The 24,404-nt window shown below is 34.1% G+C and overlaps 1 protein-coding gene across 8 annotated transcripts; it reads right to left on the reverse strand.

Annotated features, from left to right (window-relative positions):
- Nucleotides 1-609: 609 nt before the first annotated feature.
- LOC111305626 (fanconi anemia group D2 protein) lies at nucleotides 610-23,741 on the reverse strand. Of its 8 annotated transcripts, none has more exons than XR_016331766.1 (32): nucleotides 23,307-23,741; nucleotides 22,757-23,207; nucleotides 21,320-21,574; nucleotides 21,026-21,238; nucleotides 20,801-20,932; nucleotides 20,595-20,724; nucleotides 20,470-20,516; nucleotides 20,278-20,379; nucleotides 20,010-20,117; nucleotides 17,778-17,920; nucleotides 17,566-17,660; nucleotides 17,398-17,473; nucleotides 17,256-17,304; nucleotides 17,102-17,182; nucleotides 14,461-14,556; nucleotides 14,273-14,376; nucleotides 13,151-13,613; nucleotides 7,705-7,746; nucleotides 7,411-7,612; nucleotides 7,201-7,334; nucleotides 6,852-7,032; nucleotides 6,534-6,757; nucleotides 6,323-6,418; nucleotides 5,322-5,408; nucleotides 5,201-5,233; nucleotides 4,965-5,099; nucleotides 3,269-3,329; nucleotides 3,137-3,175; nucleotides 2,990-3,046; nucleotides 2,779-2,899; nucleotides 1,182-1,378; nucleotides 610-962 (listed from the first exon to the last, which is right to left on the reverse strand). XR_016331766.1 is itself a non-coding variant. In XM_022903327.2 (32 exons), the coding sequence occupies exons 1-31, from the start codon at nucleotides 23,615-23,617 to the stop codon at nucleotides 1,221-1,223; spliced, it is 4,443 nt and encodes a 1,480-aa protein (XP_022759062.2). In that variant the 5' UTR covers nucleotides 23,618-23,740; the 3' UTR covers nucleotides 610-962; nucleotides 1,182-1,220. The 8 variants fall into 8 exon arrangements, 6 of the variants coding, with proteins under 6 accessions (XP_022759062.2, XP_089607286.1, XP_022759063.2 ...); XM_022903327.2 differs by having other exon boundaries at nucleotides 3,137-3,192; nucleotides 23,307-23,740; XM_089751160.1 differs by having other exon boundaries at nucleotides 610-1,001; nucleotides 3,137-3,192; nucleotides 23,307-23,740.
- Between the last annotated feature and the right edge of the window lie 663 nt (nucleotides 23,742-24,404).

The following is a 24,404-nucleotide window of genomic DNA, read 5'->3' on the forward strand; positions in this document are numbered from 1 at the left end:
AGGGGGAAAGAAATTAGAGGGAGTGAGGGTTCGATCTTCTCTTGATAATATTTCGTCCACAGGTTGAGCAATTAGTTCAAGATTTGTTTATTTCTACTACTCCCATCGCATCATTAGTGAAGACTGATATCCTTAATAGAAAATCTTCAAATTATGGAGCTCTTATCTGTTGGAACAAAAAAGATGAAATATACAAACATGTAATACAAAAGGCTTTTTACTGCAGCCTAATTGCCCCAACCTTTCAAGAAAAATGATCTTCTTGATCGATTGCCCCTATTAATTTGATTAAATACAATCTAGTAATTTAATATATTACAATTAAATTAAAGCTTGTAAAACAGGCTTAATGAGGTTTAGTCAAGATCAATTTTGATGGAGTTCTCCCAGAATGTGAGCTGCTCGGTGGCATTGGGAGTGGTGGCCAGGGATGAGGAAGCATAAGGAAGCGTATTGCTGCAGTCAAGGCGCTAGAGTTTGTACAACACATGGGCTTTGTAGAAGTAAGGAGATGCTTAAGGGTGTAATCAACCAGATCAACCAACACAGGAATTTTCAAGTATTGGGGCTTTAATTGAAGTTAATACAATATTGCCAACAACGGTGCGATCTGTTAGTAAGAGTGCTTAATTTTTTCAATGATCAGAATTCAAATTTTGATAGCCAGGTACAGCAAAAAGTTAATACAATATCCAAGTATTCTACTAGGAACAGTCTGATTCATGGTGTCCATATTTACAAATGATAATCTAGATATTTTTCAATGGAAGTTACCAGGCCAAAGTTAAGCCCTTTTGGAAGAAGCTTGAGATATCAACTGATTGCTATGACCTAGTAGGAACCAACATTGATCGTTCATTCCCAGATATGAACCCATTGACTATGACAATGAAGGCGCTGAGAATGTAGCATAGCCCTTAGTTGGTGCCTGTTTCAGCCTTTGATCTTATTCCTAGAGTATACTGCATATGAAACAGAAGCAGCAAGCATGTTATCACTTGCTACTGGATATATATTAGTCTTTTCGTTCATCAACCTGCCACTAACTGTTTGTTATATATGTAGGTTGGCAATGGAAAGCAAATGCAACTATGATTCATAGAACTGGTACTAATTTGTAATGGACTTGCAGAAGATGAGTACATAATAAATTCATGACAACAAAAGTAATTAAAACCCACCTCATTCAAAAGTCAAGTTTTCAATAGGTACAGAACTTTTCATTCTCTGTCACTGTTTTCACTGGCAGTGGCAACAATAACTAGTGGATCCACATCAACAGCTCCTTCTGGATCTTCATCAATGCTGTCATTTCGATCATCTACATATGCCTGGGAGCTGACCACCTGACCTCTGAGATCCTTGTGTTTTAGATTACCTGTAAATATAAGAGAGAGGGTATATTAGAAGTTGGAAAGAAATCCAGGCATTTTGGGTATATTTGGTTCACAAGACGAGGGAGGAAAGGACTAGGAAATGAGGAGGATAGAGTTAGATGATGTTATCTTATTCTCTGTTTGTTGTGTGCATGATTGAGAGTATGATAGGATAATTTTTATCTTATCCTACGTTTAGTGTGTGAAACATTGAGTGTACAACAGGATGATCCAGGTCAAAATTAGCTTTCCCTGTAAAGGTAAGAGATGGAGGGTATATATTGGAAGTTGGAGAGAAATCCAGACATTTAGGGTGTCTTTGGTACACAAGACCGAGAGAGAGGCAAGGATTAGATTATTGAGAGGATAGAATTAGATGATGTTATCTTATCCTATATTTCGTGTGCTTGATTCAGAGTATTGTAGGATAATTTTTATCCTATGCTATGATTAATGCGTGCAATATCCAGTGTACAACAAGATGATCCAATTATGTCGGTCAAAATTAGCTTTCACTGTACAGTTGTATTAAATACACACTTGGAGGGATAAAGAGTAAATATAAGAATACGAGTATCTAACTTCCAAAATACAAAACCTATCCCAGAGGATTAACAAAAACCTACCATTTCAATGGGATTGACTCATCCTATACTAGGAGGATTAGCCATCCTATCTTCAATGAGGATTAAAACAAGATGTTCCTTTGGCATCATTGCCAGTTTTGACTTCAATGAGGACAAATAAGAAATTTAAAGGATAGAAAAGAAGTATGAACAGGTAGTGCACATTTTAAACTGAATCGAGATGCTTTTCTTTGTTCTGGAAAAATTTAGATCTAAATTTCGGGAATCTAGTTTTTCAAAAGTCAAAACCATCAAAGAATTTTGTAAAATCTCACCGGTTTAGCCATAAATATCATAGTTTTCAAAAAATTATCTTCAAATTGATGAAAGAATACATCATCTATTTTCAAGCACTAGGTAAGAATTTTGCCAGAATTTGGTAATGTGAACCCTTTCTTCAATTTGGATTCAGGAGCTAGACCAGTTAAAATTTCACAATTGACATGGAAGTTTAAACTTGTATTAGAGCAAAGGTTACTTATTTATTTGAACCTAATGGTTTTAAAATACCTTAATCATAATAACAAATTTTAAATATTTTTATAGTGGTTTAAATTAATATACGCCTTATCCAGAAAGAAGAGTGAAAATATCAGTGAAGCATAAACAAAATTTAAATATTTTTAGTGGTTTAAATGAATATACCCTTTATCCAGAAAGAAGAGTGAAAATATCAGTAAAGCCTAACTATTGTGTTCCAAACATGAAGAATCTAGTATTGTACCCCCAAAAAGAGAGAAAATAAAAAGGTAAAAATAATTGAATGTGCTACATACCCATCCAGAAAGTGCACCCATTAGAGGTTGCATGGAGAAGAGCCTTGACACGAAACAAAAAGCGTTCCAAAGATCTTTTGGTAGCAGGGATTTTGCCTGTAATGGCTGTTTGTTTCAAGCCCTTCAAATATAAAAGACAAATTCAATATAATCCGCTATCATTGCAAAGTTCTAACTAAGCCTCAAAATGGATTGGAAGAGCAAGGCTCACCTTTGCTTCAGAACATAGGGTCTGAATTGTTCTTGTAGCCTTCTGAAGTTCTTTTACCTGACGCAACAAATAAGCAATAAGGCCTCTTCTTGCAAACTTCAACCTGGACCAAGCAGGTCAGAAAAAATTTTGTGCATCTGATCTTACCAGTAGAAGTATGACTTCGTTATGCATTTGGAAGTGAACCTGCAAGAAATCAAAAACTGCAAAATTCCAGGATGTGAGTGCTCTTAATAGACTACAATGAACGATCATATAGTATTTCTAAGATATAAATACCTTTAAGGAAGGAATCAATGAATTTCCCACCATACTTGACAGCCATTGCATGCAGGGTGACCTGTGCCATCATCTTAACATGTCAACAAGATTGCTGCCTGAAGCATTTGGACAATAAAGTGGTACTAACTACTTGGGTATGTCAGCAAGAAATCTTCGTAATGAGCAAAAGGTTCCTCTATTGATTATCCACCAAATATACTTCCAATTTAGGATAAGCTATCATTTAGCTTTTACTCTCAATCAAAACCTAGTTGTTTCCAACTTTCCTAAACCTTGAGCTGCAGGCAGGGTTTAGGCTGTTAGCAACATATGAGGAAGCGTCCTTGGCACAATAGTACAAAATAATGCAGCAGAATCATTCAACAGCCAACTTACTGCAGCAGGACAGGCCTCATTTGGAGAAAAGTAATGTTAAAGTGTCATAGTTTCTTCTATTTATCTTCCTTTTTTTCAGAAGAAAGATTAGATTCCAAAAAACAACAAAGGGAAGCCATCATTCTGCTTAAAAATTCTAGCAAACTAATCAAAGGAACTTTCACCTTATATAACAATGTAGTCATGAAAAAGTACAAGGGCCTTACAGTTTCACTAATGGATTAAATCCATAGAACTAGGCATGATAAGAGGGTATGGACTATGGACATAAGGTAAAGGAGAGGGATTTCATGATCCTGGTGTTCTCTCATCCAATCATATGATTCACTCTCTCAAAAGAATTCCTAGAAAACTTGTTATAAAAGTGAATGAAATTAAAAAGGCCAAAAACAGATGTAAAGCTAAGATAAAATGCCATAAAATCTAATCTGAAATGAAGGCAATTTGTGTATGGAAATCGGAGAGTTGACTAATTTACCCTAGTGGTGGGATAGGTTCAAGGCTACAAAATATAATATACACATTTATTATCTAAGAATTTTTGGCAAACAAACTCCACAGTTCTATGGGCTCTAAGGTTTAACTAATCTATTAAAACCACGGAGCTATGCATGCTGAAAGGTTATGGACTATGGACATGAGATAAAGGAGAGGGATTTCATGATCCTGGTGTTCTCTCCTCCTGCAGTAATATGATCCACTCTCAAAACGGTTCCTAAAGAACTAGTTATACAAGTGAATGAAATTAAGAAGGCCAAAAACAGAAGAAAAGCTAAGGGAAAATGCCATAAAATCTAATCTGAACAAAGGAGAGTCGTGTATAGAAATCAGAGACTTGATAAATTTACCCTAGTGGTGCAAGAGGTACAATGCAGCAAAAATAATATACGTATTTATTACCTAAGAATTGTTGGCAAAGAAAACTATGCTGTTCTATGGGCTCTACAATTTCACTAATGTATTAAATCCATGGAACTATGCATGCCAAATGGGTATGGACTATGGACATAAGGTAAAGGAGAGGGATTTCATGATCTCGGTGTTCTCTTCTCATCGAATCAAATGACTCACTTCTCAAAAGAATTCCTAAAACTTGTTATAAAAGTAAGTGAATGAACTTAAGAAGGCCAAAAACATATGAAAAACTAAGGGAAAATGCCATAAAATTTAATCTGAAATGAAGGCCATTCATGTATAGAAATGGAAACTTGACTAATTTACCCTAGTGGTGGGGTAGGTTCAAGGCTGCAAATATAATATACATATTTATTATCTAAGAATTATTGGCAAAGAAAACGCCACAGTTCTATTTGGTTACCTTGTCATAGGTTCTGCACATGGTAACTAGTGCAACAACCACATTAACGTTCTTTTGCATCTTGATCAAATGAGTGTGAACATTTTCGGGTTGAAAACCAGGTCGGCACTTCTCTAAGCAAACAACTTCCTTAACCTACAAAGAGAGGAAAGGATAAGATTTGCAACACCTTTTACTAGTATTTTGCTACCTCATTTGTGATCAATGGAAACAAAGCAGCAAAATTTACTGCTTACCAATTTGTCAAGAACTGTGAGGTTCACTTCAAACTGCAAAAAGGGCAGGCCTCAATCAACATATTTAATGGGAAACAATAATACTCATTGAAAAGAACTTGGAAAACAGAGGATGTCTTACCAGCACACGGTACCATGAGAGGAATGTTGAAGAACATAGAGTTGGGAAACCATAATCCTCATCTTCTGCTATTGTTGTAAAAGAAACCTGACAACGAAATCCCCTTTAGTGCTACTACATACAAATGAAAATGGATTCAATTGATAAGAATTGTACACCAAATGACCCTGACGGTTCATTCTAACTTAAACTTAGTAAGCATTGTCATTTTAAACCAAAATCTAAATAGATGTACAAATACAGATCAAGGAAAAGACAAAAAAGAGACAGAAGGGAGAGAAAAAATAGTGAGAAAGGGGGAAGAAACAGAGGAACTTAGGGAGGAAATGGAAGAATAATGGTTAGAAATCAGAAAGCAACAAGAGAGAAAAGCAACTAGGGAGAGGGAATCCAATCTCAAAACTTAGATCTCAACAATCTGTAATACAAATTGTGACAGCCATTATGTGGGTGGAAGGAAAAAATAAGTCAAGTAGGCAAAAAATTTGCAGTTGTTTTTTATTAAAATGGGTAGTTTCTTTTTAAATGATGTGAAACTAAAACAACTATAGGAGTTAAATTTTCACACTGCGAAGGTTATGTACATATCTATGCTTATTTTTATAACTTAGATGGTTTTTTATGTAATTTTACCAACTGAGTTAGTGTCTTTTAACTCGTGACACCAACTAACCCATTAGAATTAACCCACTAGTCTTATCTGTAACTAAAAGTAGAAACAAACACTCATAGGCTACACCTTAAACCTTAGTGTAAAATCAAATACCAAATATAACCCTTAATTCTCTAAAAATTTCCTTAATACTGTTCTTAACTCTCTAAAAATACCAAGTTATCCTGTTCTTAACTCTCTAAGAAGGAAGAGCAATTCTATTACTTGGACAGAGGTGATACATAGAAAAACTGCCAGAGCTCTAATGTATAAACATAACGATAAAGGATAACTTCCAAATGACCCTATTAACCTTATGCAACAATTGTTACTCAACAAATTCAAATACCTGCGGCAAAATTGTGCAGGCAAGCTCATCTAGCAAATCAGAAGTTGATTCAGTATATTCCAAGTAATTCCGCAGTATCCTTTGTACTATTTCTCCCTGGAAACACCAGCAAGTTTTTTGATATGCATATGAATAACTACATGGTACATTAAAGTAGGAAATTGCAATCAAGAAATCTAAGACATGCAAAACATAATGTAATCAGTCTCACTTTGTTCTTCCAGCCATTCTCAAGTTTTTTGTTATCCCACTTATGCTTTAAGAGTTTCTGAGCGGAAGATCCAAGTCTGCCACACAATAGTGGGAGGATCTGGCTAAACCCTGACTGTATGTTTTTATCATCTCCCTCCAAATTGATGACCTTCTGAACTGATGTAACAACTGATTCCAGAGTAAAAAGAGCCTCTGAAGCCAGAATAAAGGAGAAAGAACATGCTGCAAGGAGTAGAATTTGATACAAATTAGATACAATAAAAGGATAAGTAAGCATCATAAAAAACCTACAGCAATAAAGGCAAGATTTTTGCACCTGCATCAAGGATACTCTCCACAAATGAACAAGCACCAAGATATGAATATTCTATTGTACCAGGTGAAGGACAAGGCTGCACATCTGAAGCACCAGCATCTAATGGTTTATAGGGCTGAAAGGCTTTAAGGAGATCCGGAAGAACTGATTTATTCCTTAAAACTTCAGGAAGGTTTAGCATCTGTTCAAGGAAAAACTATAAGCAGGAAGTAGAATATAACAATTTGTTCAGATAAGAAATTTTCTATCCATACATTAACCCACGTAAAAGCATCACTTGTCAAGTTGGAAAGTGCTGCACAAACACGTACATACACCTGAAGGTTAAGGTGAGAGTAAAAGTATTCACCTTACGGAAACAATTAAGAACTTCCTTAAAAACCATAGTAGAAATTGAAGACTTTGATGGCACAAGGTTGGTTATATCTGGGTTGCCAGCCGTGGCAGATTGAATGGTCCAGTGTCCCTGACAAGTTCCATTACCTACAGTATATTGTTCTAAGACTGCAAGAATATAGCAGGCATGATCTTAATGACAAAATGAAAACTAACATGTTACCTTCTTTAAGAATACAGAATGCACTATCTAAATTTCTCTTAAGACTTGGAAAGAGTGGTCTAATCTTGCTGAGGAATTCATCCAAAGTCATCCTGGCAACAGCACCAGAAATCAAGCTTCTTGTGGAGCATTGTTTGCCCGGAGCAGCAAAGTAATCCAGCTTGCAGTGAAGGTCATGGATAAGGTAAAGGTATAGGGGCAACTGTCCAGAAATAACAAGTTTTCCACATATCATCTCATCATTTTTATCTGTATAATTTAAAGGAAAGAGAGCTATATAAACAATTAATGTACCTCAGCCAGAGGGTCACTGCAACAGGATTTATGGTCCTGCATCTGAAAAGACACATTCAATGATACTTATCATTCGTGTAATACAATATAAAACCTCTAAACAAGAAAAATAGGCCTCATTCAGTAAAATTGCATTTTGAAATTTTAGGAGCCAAACCCAACGCCTGCTAGGTAATTAGCAATGAGCAAACAACTTAATTAGTAGATTCAAAACTGCAGGGGCAAAAATACATTTCAAATTCATATAGAAATCAAAACTTGGAAGTCCTGCTTCTCATTTCAAATGATCTATAACTAGCTAATTTGAAGAAGACAAGTGCATAAAAGAAGACTCTGTATCTTATTATTACAGTTGGACAACTTGGAAAAAAAAATCAACAAGTTAGCTTGAATATTTAGACATTCCATAAAAAACATAGAGATAAATTAGCATTGCACCCAGAATCATAAATCAAGTGAAAGGAATACATTGACATACTGCCACTGATCAATAAATGTTTAAGAACAAAAGATTTTAGTAATGCATAGATTCATCTCCAATTGTATCAGGTGATAGCAGTTTTCTCATTAATGCTAACTGTGGGAAAACACTTATTTACAGCTGGTTGTAATCTTGTAATCTGTATATTTATATTTGTATCTCTAGAATTAAGTATTTGTATCCCTAGAATTAAGGAAGATTTAGTTTCCTAGTTTAACCCCTAGTTAGTTGTATATAAACCTAAGATTCTTGTATAATTCATATAAGCAGTTTTTCAATATACATTCAGTTTCCACATGGTATCAGAGCTTTAGGCTCTTCTTGGGAAGCAAAATTTTCAGCCTTCATTGCTGACTTTTTTAGGCCTTCATTGCCGAACCCTTTCAAAGAAAGATATCACTACCACTCAATTTGAGAAAATGTTAACTGGGAAAATCACTAGAGTACTACAGATGTCTTAGAAACAAGAAGAGTTCAACAGGGAAGAGATTGAAAAGCTGAGAAACTTATTGAAAAACCTTGAAAAGCCTACTATGGTATGTTCTTTGGGTAAAGTTTCTAGTTCAGGTAAAGTTTCTGGTTCTCATGGATTAAATGTCTCGGCTAAGCCTATTACGAGTTCTTGGGTCATTGACTCAGGAGCCACAGACTACATGACACATTCTTCACAAAAGTTTAGTACATATAACCTGTCTCCTAGTAATAAGAAAATTGTTGTTGCTGATGGTTCACTTACCACAGTGGCAGGATTAGGAGATGTTCAAGTTAATCCCTCGTTTGTTCTAAAAAATGTTCTTCATGTTCCTGGATTATCTATTAATCTGATATCTATACAAAAACTTACCAGAGATATGAATTGCAAAGTAACTTTTTATCCCTCTTATTGTGAATTTCAGGACCAGAGTTCGGGGAAGATGATTGGACTCGCTAAGGAGAAGGATGGACTATACTATCTTGAGACATCAAATAGCACAAGTAGTATCAAAAATAGTTTACCTTTGTCATTTCTTTCTGAAAAATCTTCCAATAAAGACAAAATTTGGCTTTATCATTTTCGTCTTGGACATCCTTCTTTTGGAACCTTGAAAAACATGTTTCCTTCTTTGTTCAAAGGATTAAATGTTGAAGATTTTCATTGTGATATTTGTGAATTTGCAAAACATAGACGTGTGTCTTTTCCAATCAGTAACAAAAGAAGTTCTACTCCTTTTTACTTGATTCATAGTGACATTTGGGGTCCCTCTACAATTCCTAATATTTTTGGTGCGAGATGGTTTGTTTCATTCATAGATGATTGTACTACGGTCTCTTGGGTTTTTTTACTTAAATCCAAATTAGATGTGAATAGTGTGTTTGTAAGCTTCCAAAACATGATCCAAAATCAATTTGGAGTGAGAATCAAGAGATTTAGGTCTGATAATGCAAGAGACTACTTCAACCATAGTCTATCCACCTATTTTCAAAAAGAAGGGATTATCCATGAGTCATCTTGTGTTAATACTCCACAGCAGAATGGAGTGACAGAGAGGAAAAACAGTCATTTACTAGCCATAACCCGAGCCTTTCTTTTTCAAGCAAATGTACCTAAATCTTATTGGGGGGAAACTGTTCTCACTGCCACATACATTATAAATAGGTTACCTTCAAGAGTTTTGGGATTTAAAACTCCTATGGAACTACTCTCACAATTTTATCCCAACCTCAATACCACAAACAATCTCACACCTAGGATATTTGGTTGTACATCATTTGTTCATGTTCACAGTCATAACAGGGGAAAGTTGGATCCAAGAGCGATTAAGTGTATTTTTGTGGGGTATTCTTCAACTCAAAAAGGATATAAGTGCTATCATCCTCCTACCAAAAAATTCTATGTGTCTGCAGATGTCACTTTTGAAGAAAATAAACCATTTTTTACTCAACCTTATCTTCAGGGGGAGACTTCATTCATGGAAGATAAGGATAAAGACTTCTTTTTGCTTGATTTGCCCCCTTCTTCAACATTTACACCAATTAATTCTTCTGAGTCGAAACCTGTTTCTGCTGAGCCCAAGTCAAACACTGAATTTGAGTCTGAACCCATTCCAAATACAGAAGATGTGACAAAGGATAATATTGTTCTTGATTCTATGAAGGAATTACAGGTGTACTCAAGAAGGAAAGTTCCAGATCCTGAACCAGTGCCAGTCCAAGAACCTGATCCTAACTCTGGAAATGAGGTAACTACAGTTTTTGACTCTGTTTCTCAAAATGAGCATGAATCTCCTAAAACTATAACTAGTGATTATGATTTGCCTATTGCCATTAGGAAAGGAACCAGAGAATGTACCAAGCATCAACTATACCCAATATCTAATTTTGTGTCATTTGAAAAATTCTCACCATCCCACAAAAATTTTCTTGTGAGCCTAAACACTATTTCTGTTCCAACTACATTATCCGAGGCATTATCCAATGAGAAATGGAGGCAAGCCATGAAAATAGAAATGGAGGCCTTAGAGAAAAATCAGACATGAGAACTGGTAGAGTTGCCTAAAGGAAAAAATTCAGTGGGGTGTAAATGGGTTTTCACCGTAAAATACAAGGCAGATGGTACTGTTGAAAGGTATAAAGCCAGGTTAGTGGCTAAGGGCTACACTCAAACCTATGGAGTGGATTACCAGGAAACCTTTGCTCCAGTTGCCAAGATGAATACAGTTAGGATTTTGTTATCATTGGCTGCAAATTACAATTGGCAGCTTCAACAATTTGATGTAAAGAATGCTTTTCTACATGGTGATTTGGAAGAAGAAATATATATGAAGGTTCCACCGGGATTTGGAGGTCATCTAGAAGTAAACAAAGTATGCAGGCTAAAAAAGGCTTTATATGGCCTTAAACAGTCTCCTAGAGCTTGGTTCGGGAGATTTGCCAAAGTGATGCTAGCAATGGGATATAAACAGAGTCAAGGAGATCACACATTGTTTATCAAGCACTCTGATTCAGGGAAAGTCACAGTTTTATTAGTGTATGTTGATGATATAATTGTAACTGGAGATAATGAAAAAGAGAGAGAATCTCTAAAACAGTGTTTGGCTAGAGAATTTGAGATAAAAGAGCTAGGGAGATTGAAGTACTTCCTAGGAATTGAAGTAGCTCACTCACGGCATGATATTTTTATCTCACAACAGAAATATGTGATGGATCTTTTGAAGGAAACTGGAAAGCTTGCATGTAAACCTGCAAATACCCCTATGGATCCTAATCATAAAATTGGAGAAGCTAATGAAAATGCTGCTGTAAATAGAGAGATGTACCAAAGATTAGTTGGAAGACTCATTTATCTCTCACATACTAGACCTGATATAGCATATGCTGTGAATGTGGTAAGTCAATTTATGCATAGTCCTAAAGAAGTGCACCTACAAGCTGTCTACCGTATATTGCACTATTTGAAGGCCAATCCTGGGAGAGGTATCTTATTCAAAAGAAATTCGGGGTTAATTCTAGAAGCATATACAGATGCTGATTATGCAGGTTCAGTAACTGATAGAAGATCCACCTCAGGCTACTGTACTTTCTTAGGTGGTAATCTTGTGACTTGGAGGAGTAAAAAACAGAATGTGGTGACAAGATCAAGTGCTGAAGCAGAGTTCAGAGCAATGGCTCAAGGGATTTGTGAACTACTATGGTTAAAGATTATCTTAGAAGACTTGAAGATCAAGTGGGATGGACCAATGAGACTCTACTGTGATAACAAGTCTGCAATAAGCATTGCACACAATCCTGTACAACATGACAGAACAAAACACATTGAAGTAGACCGGCATTTCATAAAGGAGAAACTAGACAGTGGGTTGATTTGTACACCTTATGTATCAACCAAGGGTCAACTTGCAGATGTGTTGACTAAAGGTCTCAGCAGTGCAACATTTCAAGGAATTATTTCCAAGCTGGGAATGGAAAACACCTATTCACCAGCTTGAGGGGGAGTGTGGGAAAACACTTATTTACAGCTGGTTGTAATCTTGTAATCTGTATATTTATATTTGTATCTCTAGAATTAAGTATTTGTATCCCTAGAATTAAGGAAGATTTAGTTTCCTAGTTTAACCCCTAGTTAGTTGTATATAAACCTAAGATTCTTGTATAATTCATATAAGCAGTTTTTCAATATACATTCATTAATGCTAACAGGTTCAAGTTTAATCTGAAGATGGAAGTATTGACAATAGCTGGGAGTAAAACAACAAATGGTAGCTGTTTGATACTTTGATGCATTAACCCAATCCTACCAAATGAACAAGAAAAAGGAAGATAAAGCATTTAGCATGAATAATTAATCAGATATTAAATCATCACTGTCTTCTATATAAATTGAAGACATTTTATCAAAGATGATACTAACCAAATTTCTTCATATTGCACCTACCAATGAGAAGTATTAAGTGATGTTACTCTCTCTCTCTCTCCCCCTCCCTCCCTCCTCTCTTGGTTGTTTCTTGCCCTGTTTACCTATTTTTTATCTTACCCGTGCTCTGTTTTCCTATTCCAAATGATAGGCTTGCTTGTTTCGATTGTTTGTATTGTTCCTCTATGTAGCAAGGACTGCTAAGTGGTTTTATTCCACATCAGTTTTCTTAAAATGAATAATGAGCCAATGGGCAATGATATGAAAAAATTTTAAACTTGGAGGAAATTTTATTGATTGTTAGGCAATTAATGAAATTACCTTTCACATCAATAAGTTAAATGGACATGATAAAGGACTCTAATAAGCAAATTATTTTAAGGGCACTTGAAAATTAAGTGGAGACAGGAACTGAGACCATGAGAAGTTCAGACTTATCATCTTTACTGGGTCCCAAGAACATGTAAATAACGTACAACAAATGAATATGGAAAGCTCATTCGATTGCGACATGAAATACAAAATTGAAAGGAATCATATAATATAGTTGAGGATTAAACTGTGAGGAGACACACCTTTGAAAAAATCAAAATGGAAAAGCACTCCAATAGAAGAGGCCTGAATCTAAATTTTTGTGATTCCATAGCTTGGGAAACTGGAGAAACTTCTATAAGCACTGACTCATTAGAGACGTGGGAATGGTGATCCACAGATACCGAGGTCCTCTCCTTTGAAGAAACCTCATTTGGTATCTCTTGGCTTGTCACTGCTCCTGCTTTTCTCAACACGTCCAACAATGTTGGCTGGCACAGTTTTCCATCTGTACCTGTTGTTGAGGTATTTGAAATCTTTTTATGCTTCCTCTTGTTTGGATATGTGCATTCATGTGTCATCTTCGGCTCATTCTTCTTTTCTATAGTCCCCATGTGGCTTGGTTGGTTTATGAGTGTTGATCCACAATGCTCCATTTGAAGATGGAGCTGAGGTAGCGCTACAGGACACATTCTGATGGAATGATTTAACAAGCTTTCCAGAAATCTGCATCAACAACCAACAGGTTCTTACTATCAGTATATAGGATTAATTCATGATATGTGACACTCCAAAAGATAAACCTAACATAGATGTAATTCATAATAATCAATGAGGCTACCAAGAATCTCAATATAATTAGATTCCCATAAACTGTTGTATGTCACGATAAAATCTGAATTGCACTATTTAATTGGGAGAATAATTAAAACTTCGTAGTGTCATTACACACCAATTTCACTCATGATTGTTCTCAAATCCTCAATTCTATGCATGAGGAGAAAAAAACCACTGCTAAAAAGTTGTCATGTTTGCTAGCACTCAAGCAAGGAAAGCAAACCTAAATGAGACACCCAACTGAAAAACTTGCTTAAGCCAACCTCACCCTTTCCTATTGTGAAGGGGGATTGCTAAGTTGGGAGAATTAAATTCTTCCTTATAGAAGCCTTGTCACAAGTGAGGCCCAACATCTCTCCTTTTTCCCCTGATATAAGCATATGATTTTTTTTAGTCTACCTTATGTCCAATGTGATTTTTTTATCCAAGTGAAATGCATATTCAATATGAAACTTGAGGGCATAATTTCCCTTGGTCTATCCACAATATTTTAATCTGATTTAAGGATAATGGACAAACTGTCAAGGATTGAAGATGTAAGGACTTACACAAGGTTCCTCAATCGCTTTAATAGCTTCAACATTATGTCCTCTTTTGTCGACTGACTTGTGTATTCAAATCTTCCAGCTACTTGTGTGCAGAAGGCATTAAGCTGTAGCAGCGAAGACTTACAAACCTACTTATATGTTTGACAATCAGGTAACTAAAAATAAAATTTCGAGAGTAAACCATTTACCAGTTCCCTTATCCAGTTTAATGCATAATAAAGAGAGAGACAAATAATCTGTTTCTGCTTTCCTGTCAGAGACTGCCATTCAGCTTCTGAGAAGTACTGGAATTGCAGAAACAAAATCCATGTCAGCAAAATGTCCTATGGAACATTATGAACAATAAAATAAAAACATAGAGCTAAGATAGATCAAACAAAATTGTAAGTACTTTAAGATACAGAAAAAAGAACTTCACAATTTTTACCTTTTTTTTCATTGATAACATTTTCAATGTGTTTCTGTACATTTTTATAAGCTTTAGTCTAACTAAGTGTGTGAGGCATATGTTATCGGCAACCTTAATTGTCCCTAATCTTGCTCTAAGAAAACAAAAATTAAGTTAAAATAATTGAAACAAGTTATAGAATCTAGATGCAAATAGAGGGATATATATATATATATATATATATATATATATATATATTTAAAAGACTTGAATGTACATGAAAAAGGGGAAAATTAAGATTTTGGTGGAAGCCAAGGTATGCTAGCTTAAAGAAAGTACAATCTTTTGAGGTATTGGACCTGTCTACTATCTTTTCTATTTTTCCAGGATGTCATGAAAAAAGTAGAAAAAAGTATACTTACCCATGAGGTTTGATAAAAAATACACTTACTTTCTTTAATTTGAAAAATACCTTCTTGCCCCCTTAGATTTGGTAAAAAATACACTAACCCCCTTAAAATGTTATTTACTAAGTTAATTTTTTCATTTTTTTTACTCAAGACTTTTTTTAAGTACCAAACAATGAGAAGTTAATTTGTTTTAAAATTATCATTTATCACTATCAAATTAATTTCTAATTAAATTAATTCTAATTCAAGTAAGTATTAAATATTTTAAAGTTATTTTTAATTTAATAATATATATTAAATTTAAGATGAATTTATTAAATTATTTTTATTTAAATAAATTAATTACCAATATTTAAAAAAAAAGTTTTACTGATATAAAAATTTATTAAAGAAAAAAAAAGAAGGAAAGAAAGGAGAAGAAAAAAGGAAAATATAATAATCATCCATTAGATTTTATTGAAACTAAAGTTATCCCTATTAGTTTGAAAAATATGTTTTGTTTCTCTTGAAAAAGTAACTAATGTTGAGATTACATTAATCAAACTAACATTTGCTGAAATTTTACTTTAAATATTAAAAATACCCTTGTTTTTTTTTTCTTTCTTTTACCATCATTTTTTCATTTCTTTTTTTGTTTTAAATAATTTCTTTAGCTCTAAATTTTTTTAAAATAATGGTGATTAAATTATTCTAAATAAAAATTGCAAAATACATTTATATCAAAATTAATATATGATTGAACTAAAGATAAGTTTAAAATATATAGCATGTACTTGGATTAAAATATAACTTAATAAGAATGTAATTTGATAGTAATTCAAAAATAATTCAAAAATTAATTAAATTCTCATTGTGTTGTGGTTAGAAAAAAGTCTTTTGTAAATAACACTTTAAGAGAGTTAATGTATTTTTCACTAAACTTCATAGGTGTAGGAGAGTGTTTTTCAAATTAACACAGTAAGTGAATTTTCTATCAAATCTCAAGAGAATAAGTATATTTTTTTTATCAAATCTTATGGCAAAAAGTGTATATTTTATCAAATCTCAGGGGTAAGTGTCTTTTACCCAGAAAAGTATAACTCAATGAAATATAAATGCCTTAGAACATCCGCTTCCAAACAAATGGCAGAGATATGAAACACAATTACTTCAAGACCTACATCAAAGAGGGTGTTGTGTTAGCATGGATTCAGTGCATAAGAAATTGTTGCACATAGACATACATGAGGCTTATCCATCAAGCTAACTGAAAGTGCATGCAAGGTTAATACCTCATAGTACAATAGAATCCTAAGAAAAAATAGGTGGCAGTCTCTAAGTTATAAACTAATTGCTTGGTGAATATGAGGAAAAGGACAAACAAAAGTGGTTTAAGAAATTAGGAATAACAGCTTATAACTTTTCACTTAAATAAAGCCTTTTGACAATCTTTAGCAATTAATAGAAATGACTCCTATGCCACAAGCTCTGATCATGTTTATCTCATAAATTGTTCATAAAACTACTTAAAATATTTCATTATTTTTACATAAAATCTGATTTTAATATTTATAATATCTAAAAGTAATTTTCTTAACCCATAAGTGACCCAAATGACCAAAGACTTGAACCATTGATGCAATAACCCAAAGCCTTGAACATATCGTTGTCCGATTCAGTTCTGATAAGTGATAACCATGTTTGCTGGTTTTTATATAATAAGCAGAGCAAGTGAAGGAGAAATGAGAAGAAAGCTATTGTCCTTTCAAGTAAAACAATGAGGGTAAAGACTTAGAGGTCAACGAAAAACAGATGTAAATCATAAATCGTTGTATTAGTTTTAAACTTTTCCAATGTTTTGGCAAACTTTATGAATAAATCACAACTGTCTAAAGAAGTTTAAAACGTTAAGGATCTGAACTCAAACAGGGCCTAATGCAAAGGGTAAAATTAAACTGAGATAATAATTTTAAATGCAATAGCATCATGAAACCCTTACACATAATGGCATAAAAAATATGATGTTGACAGGAGTGTTTCACTTGATCTCACCTTAGAAGAGGGAAGCAGCAAAGGACAGCCAAGTAATGCATCAATTCCACCAAGAGATCCTTGATTTGTCAACCGCTCAACCTGTCATTGATTTTAATTTTTATAGAATCTTTCTTTTAGAATACTTCTGATGCCTAAAGCAGCGTACACTTACAGCTGATAGTAAATGAAAGTTGGCAGGAAGAAATTGCAAAGAAGCAGACCTGCAAGAGAAGATTCCAAGTTCACTATACACAATCTCTAAGGAATATGAAAATAGACATTTTGATTCAAGGGAAAACATAACAGAACATTACTGAGAAGAAGAAGCCAATGGCAGAATGTTCAGACAAATAGGAGATATTTCACCATCTAAGTTCATCCATAGCTCGCCTACAGAAGTAAAAGGTAGAAACAATAATCTATAGTCTAACATGATTTTACATACAACTTCAGGAATGCACAGACAGCATCATTAATCCTACCTTCTAAACTGCAATAAGAGGTCTGGCTAGGCAACTGCCCACCATCAAGATCGGACAGAAATATAGATTCAAATTCTCCTACATGGTTGCCAATCCTGCAAAACATAAGCAACTTTCTTACATGCAATAATTAAGTAATTTTATCATCTTCCTAAATGTTTCCAACTTGCAAGCTGAATAACAGTAATAACAGATTGTTGAAGTTGTCTCACCAATCCATGATGACAGGGTGAAGGGTTCTACATTCCAAAATTGCAGTCAGTTCATCATAAAAGAAGATCAATGACAAGCATGACTGTTTGCAAGATTCCAGGCAGGTTTGAAGAAGCTCCAAAGCCTCCTCAGCATTTGATTTCTGTTTTCTCAAGATAATAAATATGAGATCTCACAATGGTGAATGAACAGTATAAATAAATTCAAACATCCTAAGCTACTCAATAGGGAAAGAGAATGATGAGAACTTTCCTATATTTTCCTGTTAGTAGGAAGCACTAGAAAGGATAAAAAATTCACAATCAACACTTGTAAGTATTTGGAAAACAATAAAAAGCAAACATGGACAAGAACTCAGCATTAACCAGTAAAATAGCTCCAGCAGTGGATGCAATCTGCAAAAGGTAGGTAGATTCAGTGTCAATTCTACTTTCTTCCTAATTGTGAGTGGTAGTTTACACTTATCGACACTCCAACTCTTGTGCATGCACAACCATTCTTGAACCCAAGATCCATGCAACCAGTTGGAACTGTTCTGTTCACTAGGGAGGCCTTAGTGCAATTATTGTCAGATAGCTTCTCAGAGAAGCTGTTGACTCCCTTTAAGTGGTGTTTAGTATTGGGAGATCACCTCAAAAATCATGGTGACCTATACACATGGTGGTTATATCACTGCGTTTGGAAAGACCTTGGTGATCATAAGTGGTAGTGATCTTAGATCACCGAGAGTGATTAACAGGATGATCTAATTCTAAGAGGAAAACTTTTATGACCAAGATGATGTGATACGTAAACTCAACTACAGTCAATTAATGTGTGAATTAAAAACATTTTCTCTCACAATTATAATTATTTTATATTATAATTGCTCACCTTTCAAATAATATTCAATGTACAAAATTAAACAGCATGCTTTCTTTTAACTTTTATTAATGTTATATATAAATATAATTTTTTATTTTCCTTTTATTATAATTTTAATAGATTTAGTTTTAATTTCTAATTCTTTTTACATAATTTATATCATAAAAGTTAGCTTATCTATCAATAAATATATTTGTTAATTTAATAATTTAGTTCTATTTCATTATGACATAAATAAATTATTATTAATATTTTGCAAATTGTTATCTTTAAATAACATGAAATTATTAACTAGTGTAACTACCATAAAATGGTTATTTTGACACTTTCAAACAAAATAAGATTTGACTTTTAGTAATATCAGACATAGTGAACTTTAATTACTAGGAATTAAAGATTGTTAATCAAACAAGGTGATTCTAAATCACAAGTAATAAGATCACCATAGTAATAAAATCACCTTGGTGATTAAATTGTCACGATGAACCCGAAAATGATACAAAATGCTACCTTTCAAAAATGGTTGCAAATGAGACATGGGGACTTTTCTATATACTTTATCCAGAGACCACAACTTCACCCATATCTCAGCTTTTATTGTGGTCCGAAACATTGGAAGGCATGCATTTCAATTGTTTCAAGCCAGCTACAACTTCTAATCCCTTTACTTATGATGCATTACTTTGAAAGAGGTTAATTTTCTGCTACTATTCTATTTGCTCATGAAAGCTGTAGGGTCTCAGGTACATTTATCAGACCTATGAAGTACCCGATTTTATCTCCCATCTTATAAGTCTGGACTCAGGATGTCCAGTTACTTTGATGTTTTAAGCCATTAAAATGTTTTTTGTAACTGATCAAAAAATTATGTTATTCAGACTGCTACTGCATTTAGTAGCACTGGTGATAGTGGAACTATCAATTTACATTATGTCATATGTGTGGTCAAATGAATCCAATTGCCCCAAGCTCTAATGTAGGCTCTCTGATCATCAGTTTTAATGCCAGTAATGCATCAGTCAAAGCAATTATTCAAACTATTAAACTCCTGTAAAGAAATTTTACTGCAGTTCCTTATTTGTAAATGATGACACAAGATAAAATAAAGTATTTCACAATTTTCAGCAGCTTTTGTTTCGCTTCTCAACAGTCTTCAGGATTTATGGATGAAATTTATCTAGTTTACTACAATAGACATAATAAATGACAGAAACAACAGCAATTTACCATCAAGATCACACACATGCCACATGCAGTATGTACAGTTAAATATAATATGCTGGAATTTCCAAGTAAGATCAACAACTAAATAACAATATAATTACCAAGGGTCACAGATTATGGGCTACGTTGATACCAGGTCCTACCTGAAATGGTGTTGATAATGTGAAATTACTTTCATCCCTAACACATGAAACTATTTTCAAGACCCCAATTAGGCCCATCTTTTTGTACTTCAGATCCGGATGGATGACCTGCCCAATTGAAGGGTGATGCTGGTCAAAATAACTTCTGTTGCTAAGTTCCTCTAATCAAATCTACAGTACAGAAAATTGAGAGATACCACCTAAAAATTGCACAACAAGTCAACGTTCAAAACACTCTATTATAAAGAGCCATGTTGGCTCAAGATACCTGCTTTCGAACAATTATCAAAAGTTCATTTGCAATGGAAGAGCCAAAACAGTCAGCACTAGAGTGAGCTAGCATTGCCATATGGCTGAAAACCTCATAAACCTGCATTGAGTGAATGCTAGTGAAACAGGCACATACAACGTTGTCCTTATAAAGCTTAGAAGTGCAGAAATATAATGAGCAGCAGTAAACCTTATAAAGATTTTCAACAGTCAATCCCTCCAAGTAGTCCAGGATTCCTGAAAAGTACATTGAATTAATGAAGAACACAATAGAAACAAAAGAGAAAGAAAATCTGCATGCAAGATATTACCTACCATTTATATGAGAAGAAAGTGGAATCAATTCCATTGCATGTTTTGTGGCAAGTGAAGCCATAATCTCCAAAGCAGAACTAATTTCAAAACTAACACCAGAGCCCACATGAGTAACGAGTGCACCAAGAACCTGCATAAAGCCACATGAAAATCTCTTGGAGCAAATGTACTTAGTCACCAGATAGAGAATAAATATTGATGCTTACTTCCTGTCTTGAATAAGTATCAGCAAACTCTTCAAAAAGAAAAGTATACATGTAAATGCCAAAATCCCTTGCCTTTTGTTCTTTGCATGCCAATAGATACTCAGATAAAGAAAGGAAGGACAGGAAATATTCCTAACAAAAAACAAGGAAAAAGTCAAAATGAGTTTGTGGAATATATTCAGCAAAATGGAAAGGATCATCATGCCAAAGAATAGCAACATATACCTGTGCGAGTTCCTTGTTCCCACAAATGCACTCATCAAGCATAACTTCCTGAATGCAACCTTCAATAATTTTCTTCTTAAATACCTTCTCAATGCTTTTTCGCATGGACTCACCATTTGTGTACAATATCAAAAGCAGCCATATGTCGATCACTTTGTGATCTCGAGGTTTCTCAAGGCCATTCAATTCCTTCAAAATCTCCTGACAGAGTATCTATTGATAATGGGTAGATACAAAAGAATGTATTAAACCAAAACATGTATCGTCAAATAAGAAAGAGGATAAATGACTTACACTCTTGAATTGAAGACTAGATCTCAAAGCATCAAGAATAGATGCCTCTGTGTTGTCAACAAGTAACTTCCCTTTGAGTTTATTATTCTGCATTGTGCGAGTATTTGACATCCTGACAAACTTTAAATGCTCACGTATCTGTGAGATTATTCTTCGAACATTTACTTGTGTAGCAGAGAGTAGTAAAAATCTAAGCAAACATGGCATGTGCTCTGCATCAATTGTTCTAATGCATGACAGTGCGATGGTTATGACCTTCAATGCAAAGAAACAGAATTAAAATTAGATATACATGCAAAAAGAAACATGGCATCTTAAGATTTTGATTGGTTGCTGAAAATATCTTGGAATGATGAAAAGAAGAAGGCTTGAGTCAAGTCTTACCTATCATGAAGGGAAAAGCCAGCCCAAAAGGAAAATTTTATATATTTGTTAGAGAATATTCAGTTGTGCTCATGCCACAAGATTTTGAAATCAACGAATAGAAATACCAAAAAAAATGGCATCTGATGAAAATACTGGAAGGATCAAATAAAAGTGCATGAAAGGTAAGGAAAGCTGATTACAATGGCCAAATTATAATTTGAGACTCCTATGCAGATCAAGGTTTAATGTTGTTTGTGGATGGTTCACTTTATGTTTTCTTAATTTTGATGGGTTTGATGGGTCACCTGTATTCCTGTAAATTCAGGCCTTCCTAGAAATAAGTGAATTGGAAATTTCAGGGGCCTCATGTTGGTGTAGCAATATTATGCATGGTCAACTCATTCTATGTTGTTTTATGTTCTTGCAACCCAAAGTTGGTCTATGTATAGTCTGATCTCCTCCAGCAGACACAATAAGGTTTCTTTATCAAATACTGAAGTGAATTCTTGCGAAGTTGAGCCCCTTTTATAGCTCTGAGTGCCTAGAGAACACGAAGGGGAATCGACTAGGTTTTATCCCTCCTCCTTAGAAACCTAAATTACCAAATCCAACAGCCTTCGTGCTAGTTTTCCTTAATTCAACTTAAAGCAAAGCTACAAATCCACCATCACTGCACTCATAATTACCTCACTCTCTGCAACCAAACAGCCTCAAACCAAGTTTCTAACCTATTTGCAACTGATAAAAGAAAAACTGAATTCTAAAATTTGGTAGTCACTCCCAATCCTGTATGCTACTTCAGCTGTAATTTTGAACCCAAGACCCTTAACCACCAATTACTTTGTACTGCATTACATAGCTGTATTATTGTGAAACGAAGACAAAGTATTGAATCTCGGATTTATCATTTTTTTTCGTTGAAGAGCAGAAATTGTCAACGCATTAAGCTTTGCTAAAACTAAATCGCAAGTTTTTTACGACTTACAAATGTCTTTATATTCATAGAAAAATTAACAAAATTAAAACAAAAAATTCAAAAGTAAACGAAAAATTAAAGAGAAAATGATAGACCTGTTCTTGCAGCTCATCATCCAAATTTAGGTTTGAAAAAGAGTCGAGCACAGGAACAATTATGGATGGGTCCTCGTGGAGCATTTGTTCAAGGGAATCAACCAGAGTCTTGTTATTTTGATCACCAATGATTTCCGGCAACGATCCAATTATCTCTTTTTTCAAGTGTAAAGGGCAAATGGAAAGGACTTGCATTAGCTTATCGGTGAAGGAAGCAGGATCAACAATAAAATCAAGCCATCGAAATTGATTAATGATAAGCCTAGCAACATCATCTTCAAGGGACAATGATGTTTGCGAATCTCCAGAAACTACGTCAAAATATTCCGGAAGTTTCTCAAGGAGCATAATCTGAATGTCTAATTGGATTGGTGCAACCAGCAAGAGATGGCGGACTAAGCTTTCACTTCTAGTGGGAGCCAAACTACTTCCATTCGAAGATATGAGAACCCTGAAAGCATTCAATTTGTAGGAATAATTATGCATAGCTAGGGGAAATTAAAAACCAAAATTTTAGAAGTTAGAAGAAATAGGAAAAGAGTAAACAGACCTGCGAAGATTGGAGGGAGATTGAATGTAAGAAGAGAAACCAGAGAGAAAAAGGGAGCGATCGTCAGAAGAAGAAGAAAGGAGACGGGAGAGGTGGCGGCGTAGCTTGTAGGGATCGACAGGAAGGGAGGGTGGGCCTAAGGGGTTTACCAAGGTACAACCACCCTCAGCTAAGACTGAAACCATCTTTTCAACATCATCAACAGCAACGCCGTCGTTTTGAGATTTGGGGATTTTGGGCGCAGGAAATGGAGGAACAAAGGAACAGGAAGGCCTCTTCCGAGACGGATTTTGGTAGTGGAGAAATGCCATGTTTTTCCTCCTCTCAGAATTCGCTTTGCAGCAGATTCCTCTTGGAGGTGGCGGCGGTGGGTGGTGTGATTGGAGAAGTGTCTTTCCCTTGGTTGCTTCTTCGGAGAAATGAAAGGCGCCAAATTTCAAGAGGAGGAACCTCTAAAATCTTTTTCTATAATTTTGAAAATTTTTGCTCATACGATGGATATCGGGTCAAAACTCGGGTCACCCGACCTACACTATGTAAAAATTAAATTAATATGATTTTTTTTGTATTATATTAAAGTAATATGCTAACTTCTCATATTTTACCTTTTTATTAATACTAACTTATTGAAAAAGAATTAATTCTTGTAAATATTGAAATTAAAATGATAATTTTTTTTTATTCTGTTATCATTTAAATTAATTATAAAAAATAAATATTTAATATTTGTATTTATTGTATAACATATATGTGCTAATCTATTTTTTCTTTTTAAATGTTTATTTTTAAATAATCAATCAAGAGAATGTTCTAACTTTTTGTATTTTACCTTTTTATTAATACTAGTTTATTCAAAAACAATATGTACTTAATAAATATATAATTTCCATAATAATTATTTTGTGAATTTAAATTATTGTTTTATGTATTCTTTTTTTATTTGAATAATTTATTCTAAAAAGATAAAATATTTTATATTTATATTTATTTCATAAAAACTTCAAAAAAAAATAAAATATTTGATATTTATGTTTATTTTGTAAAACCCTAAAATAATTAATTATTAACGAGTATATTTATTGCTTATAATCTAACTTT

This window comes from Durio zibethinus, chromosome 21, assembly GCF_047325235.1.
Source record: "Durio zibethinus cultivar Kanyao isolate XHJ-2024 chromosome 21, ASM4732523v1, whole genome shotgun sequence".
In the NCBI taxonomy this organism is placed as follows: domain Eukaryota; kingdom Viridiplantae; phylum Streptophyta; class Magnoliopsida; order Malvales; family Malvaceae; genus Durio; species Durio zibethinus.

What these genes read in the sequence shown, in the direction of transcription:
- LOC111305626 (XM_089751157.1), bottom strand. Translation starts at nt 23,617, where the DNA reads ATGGCATTTCTCCACTACCAAAATCCGTCTCGGAAGAGGCCTTCCTGT. An exon ending in TAAACTGGATAAGGGAACTG is followed by an intron (nt 14,377 to 14,460) that starts GTAAATGGTTTA and finishes TCGCTGCTACAG; the next exon opens with CTTAATGCCTTCTGCACACA. An exon ending in CCTGCACAATTTTGCCGCAG is followed by an intron (nt 5,409 to 6,322) that starts GTATTTGAATTT and finishes TTTCGTTGTCAG; the next exon opens with GTTTCTTTTACAACAATAGC.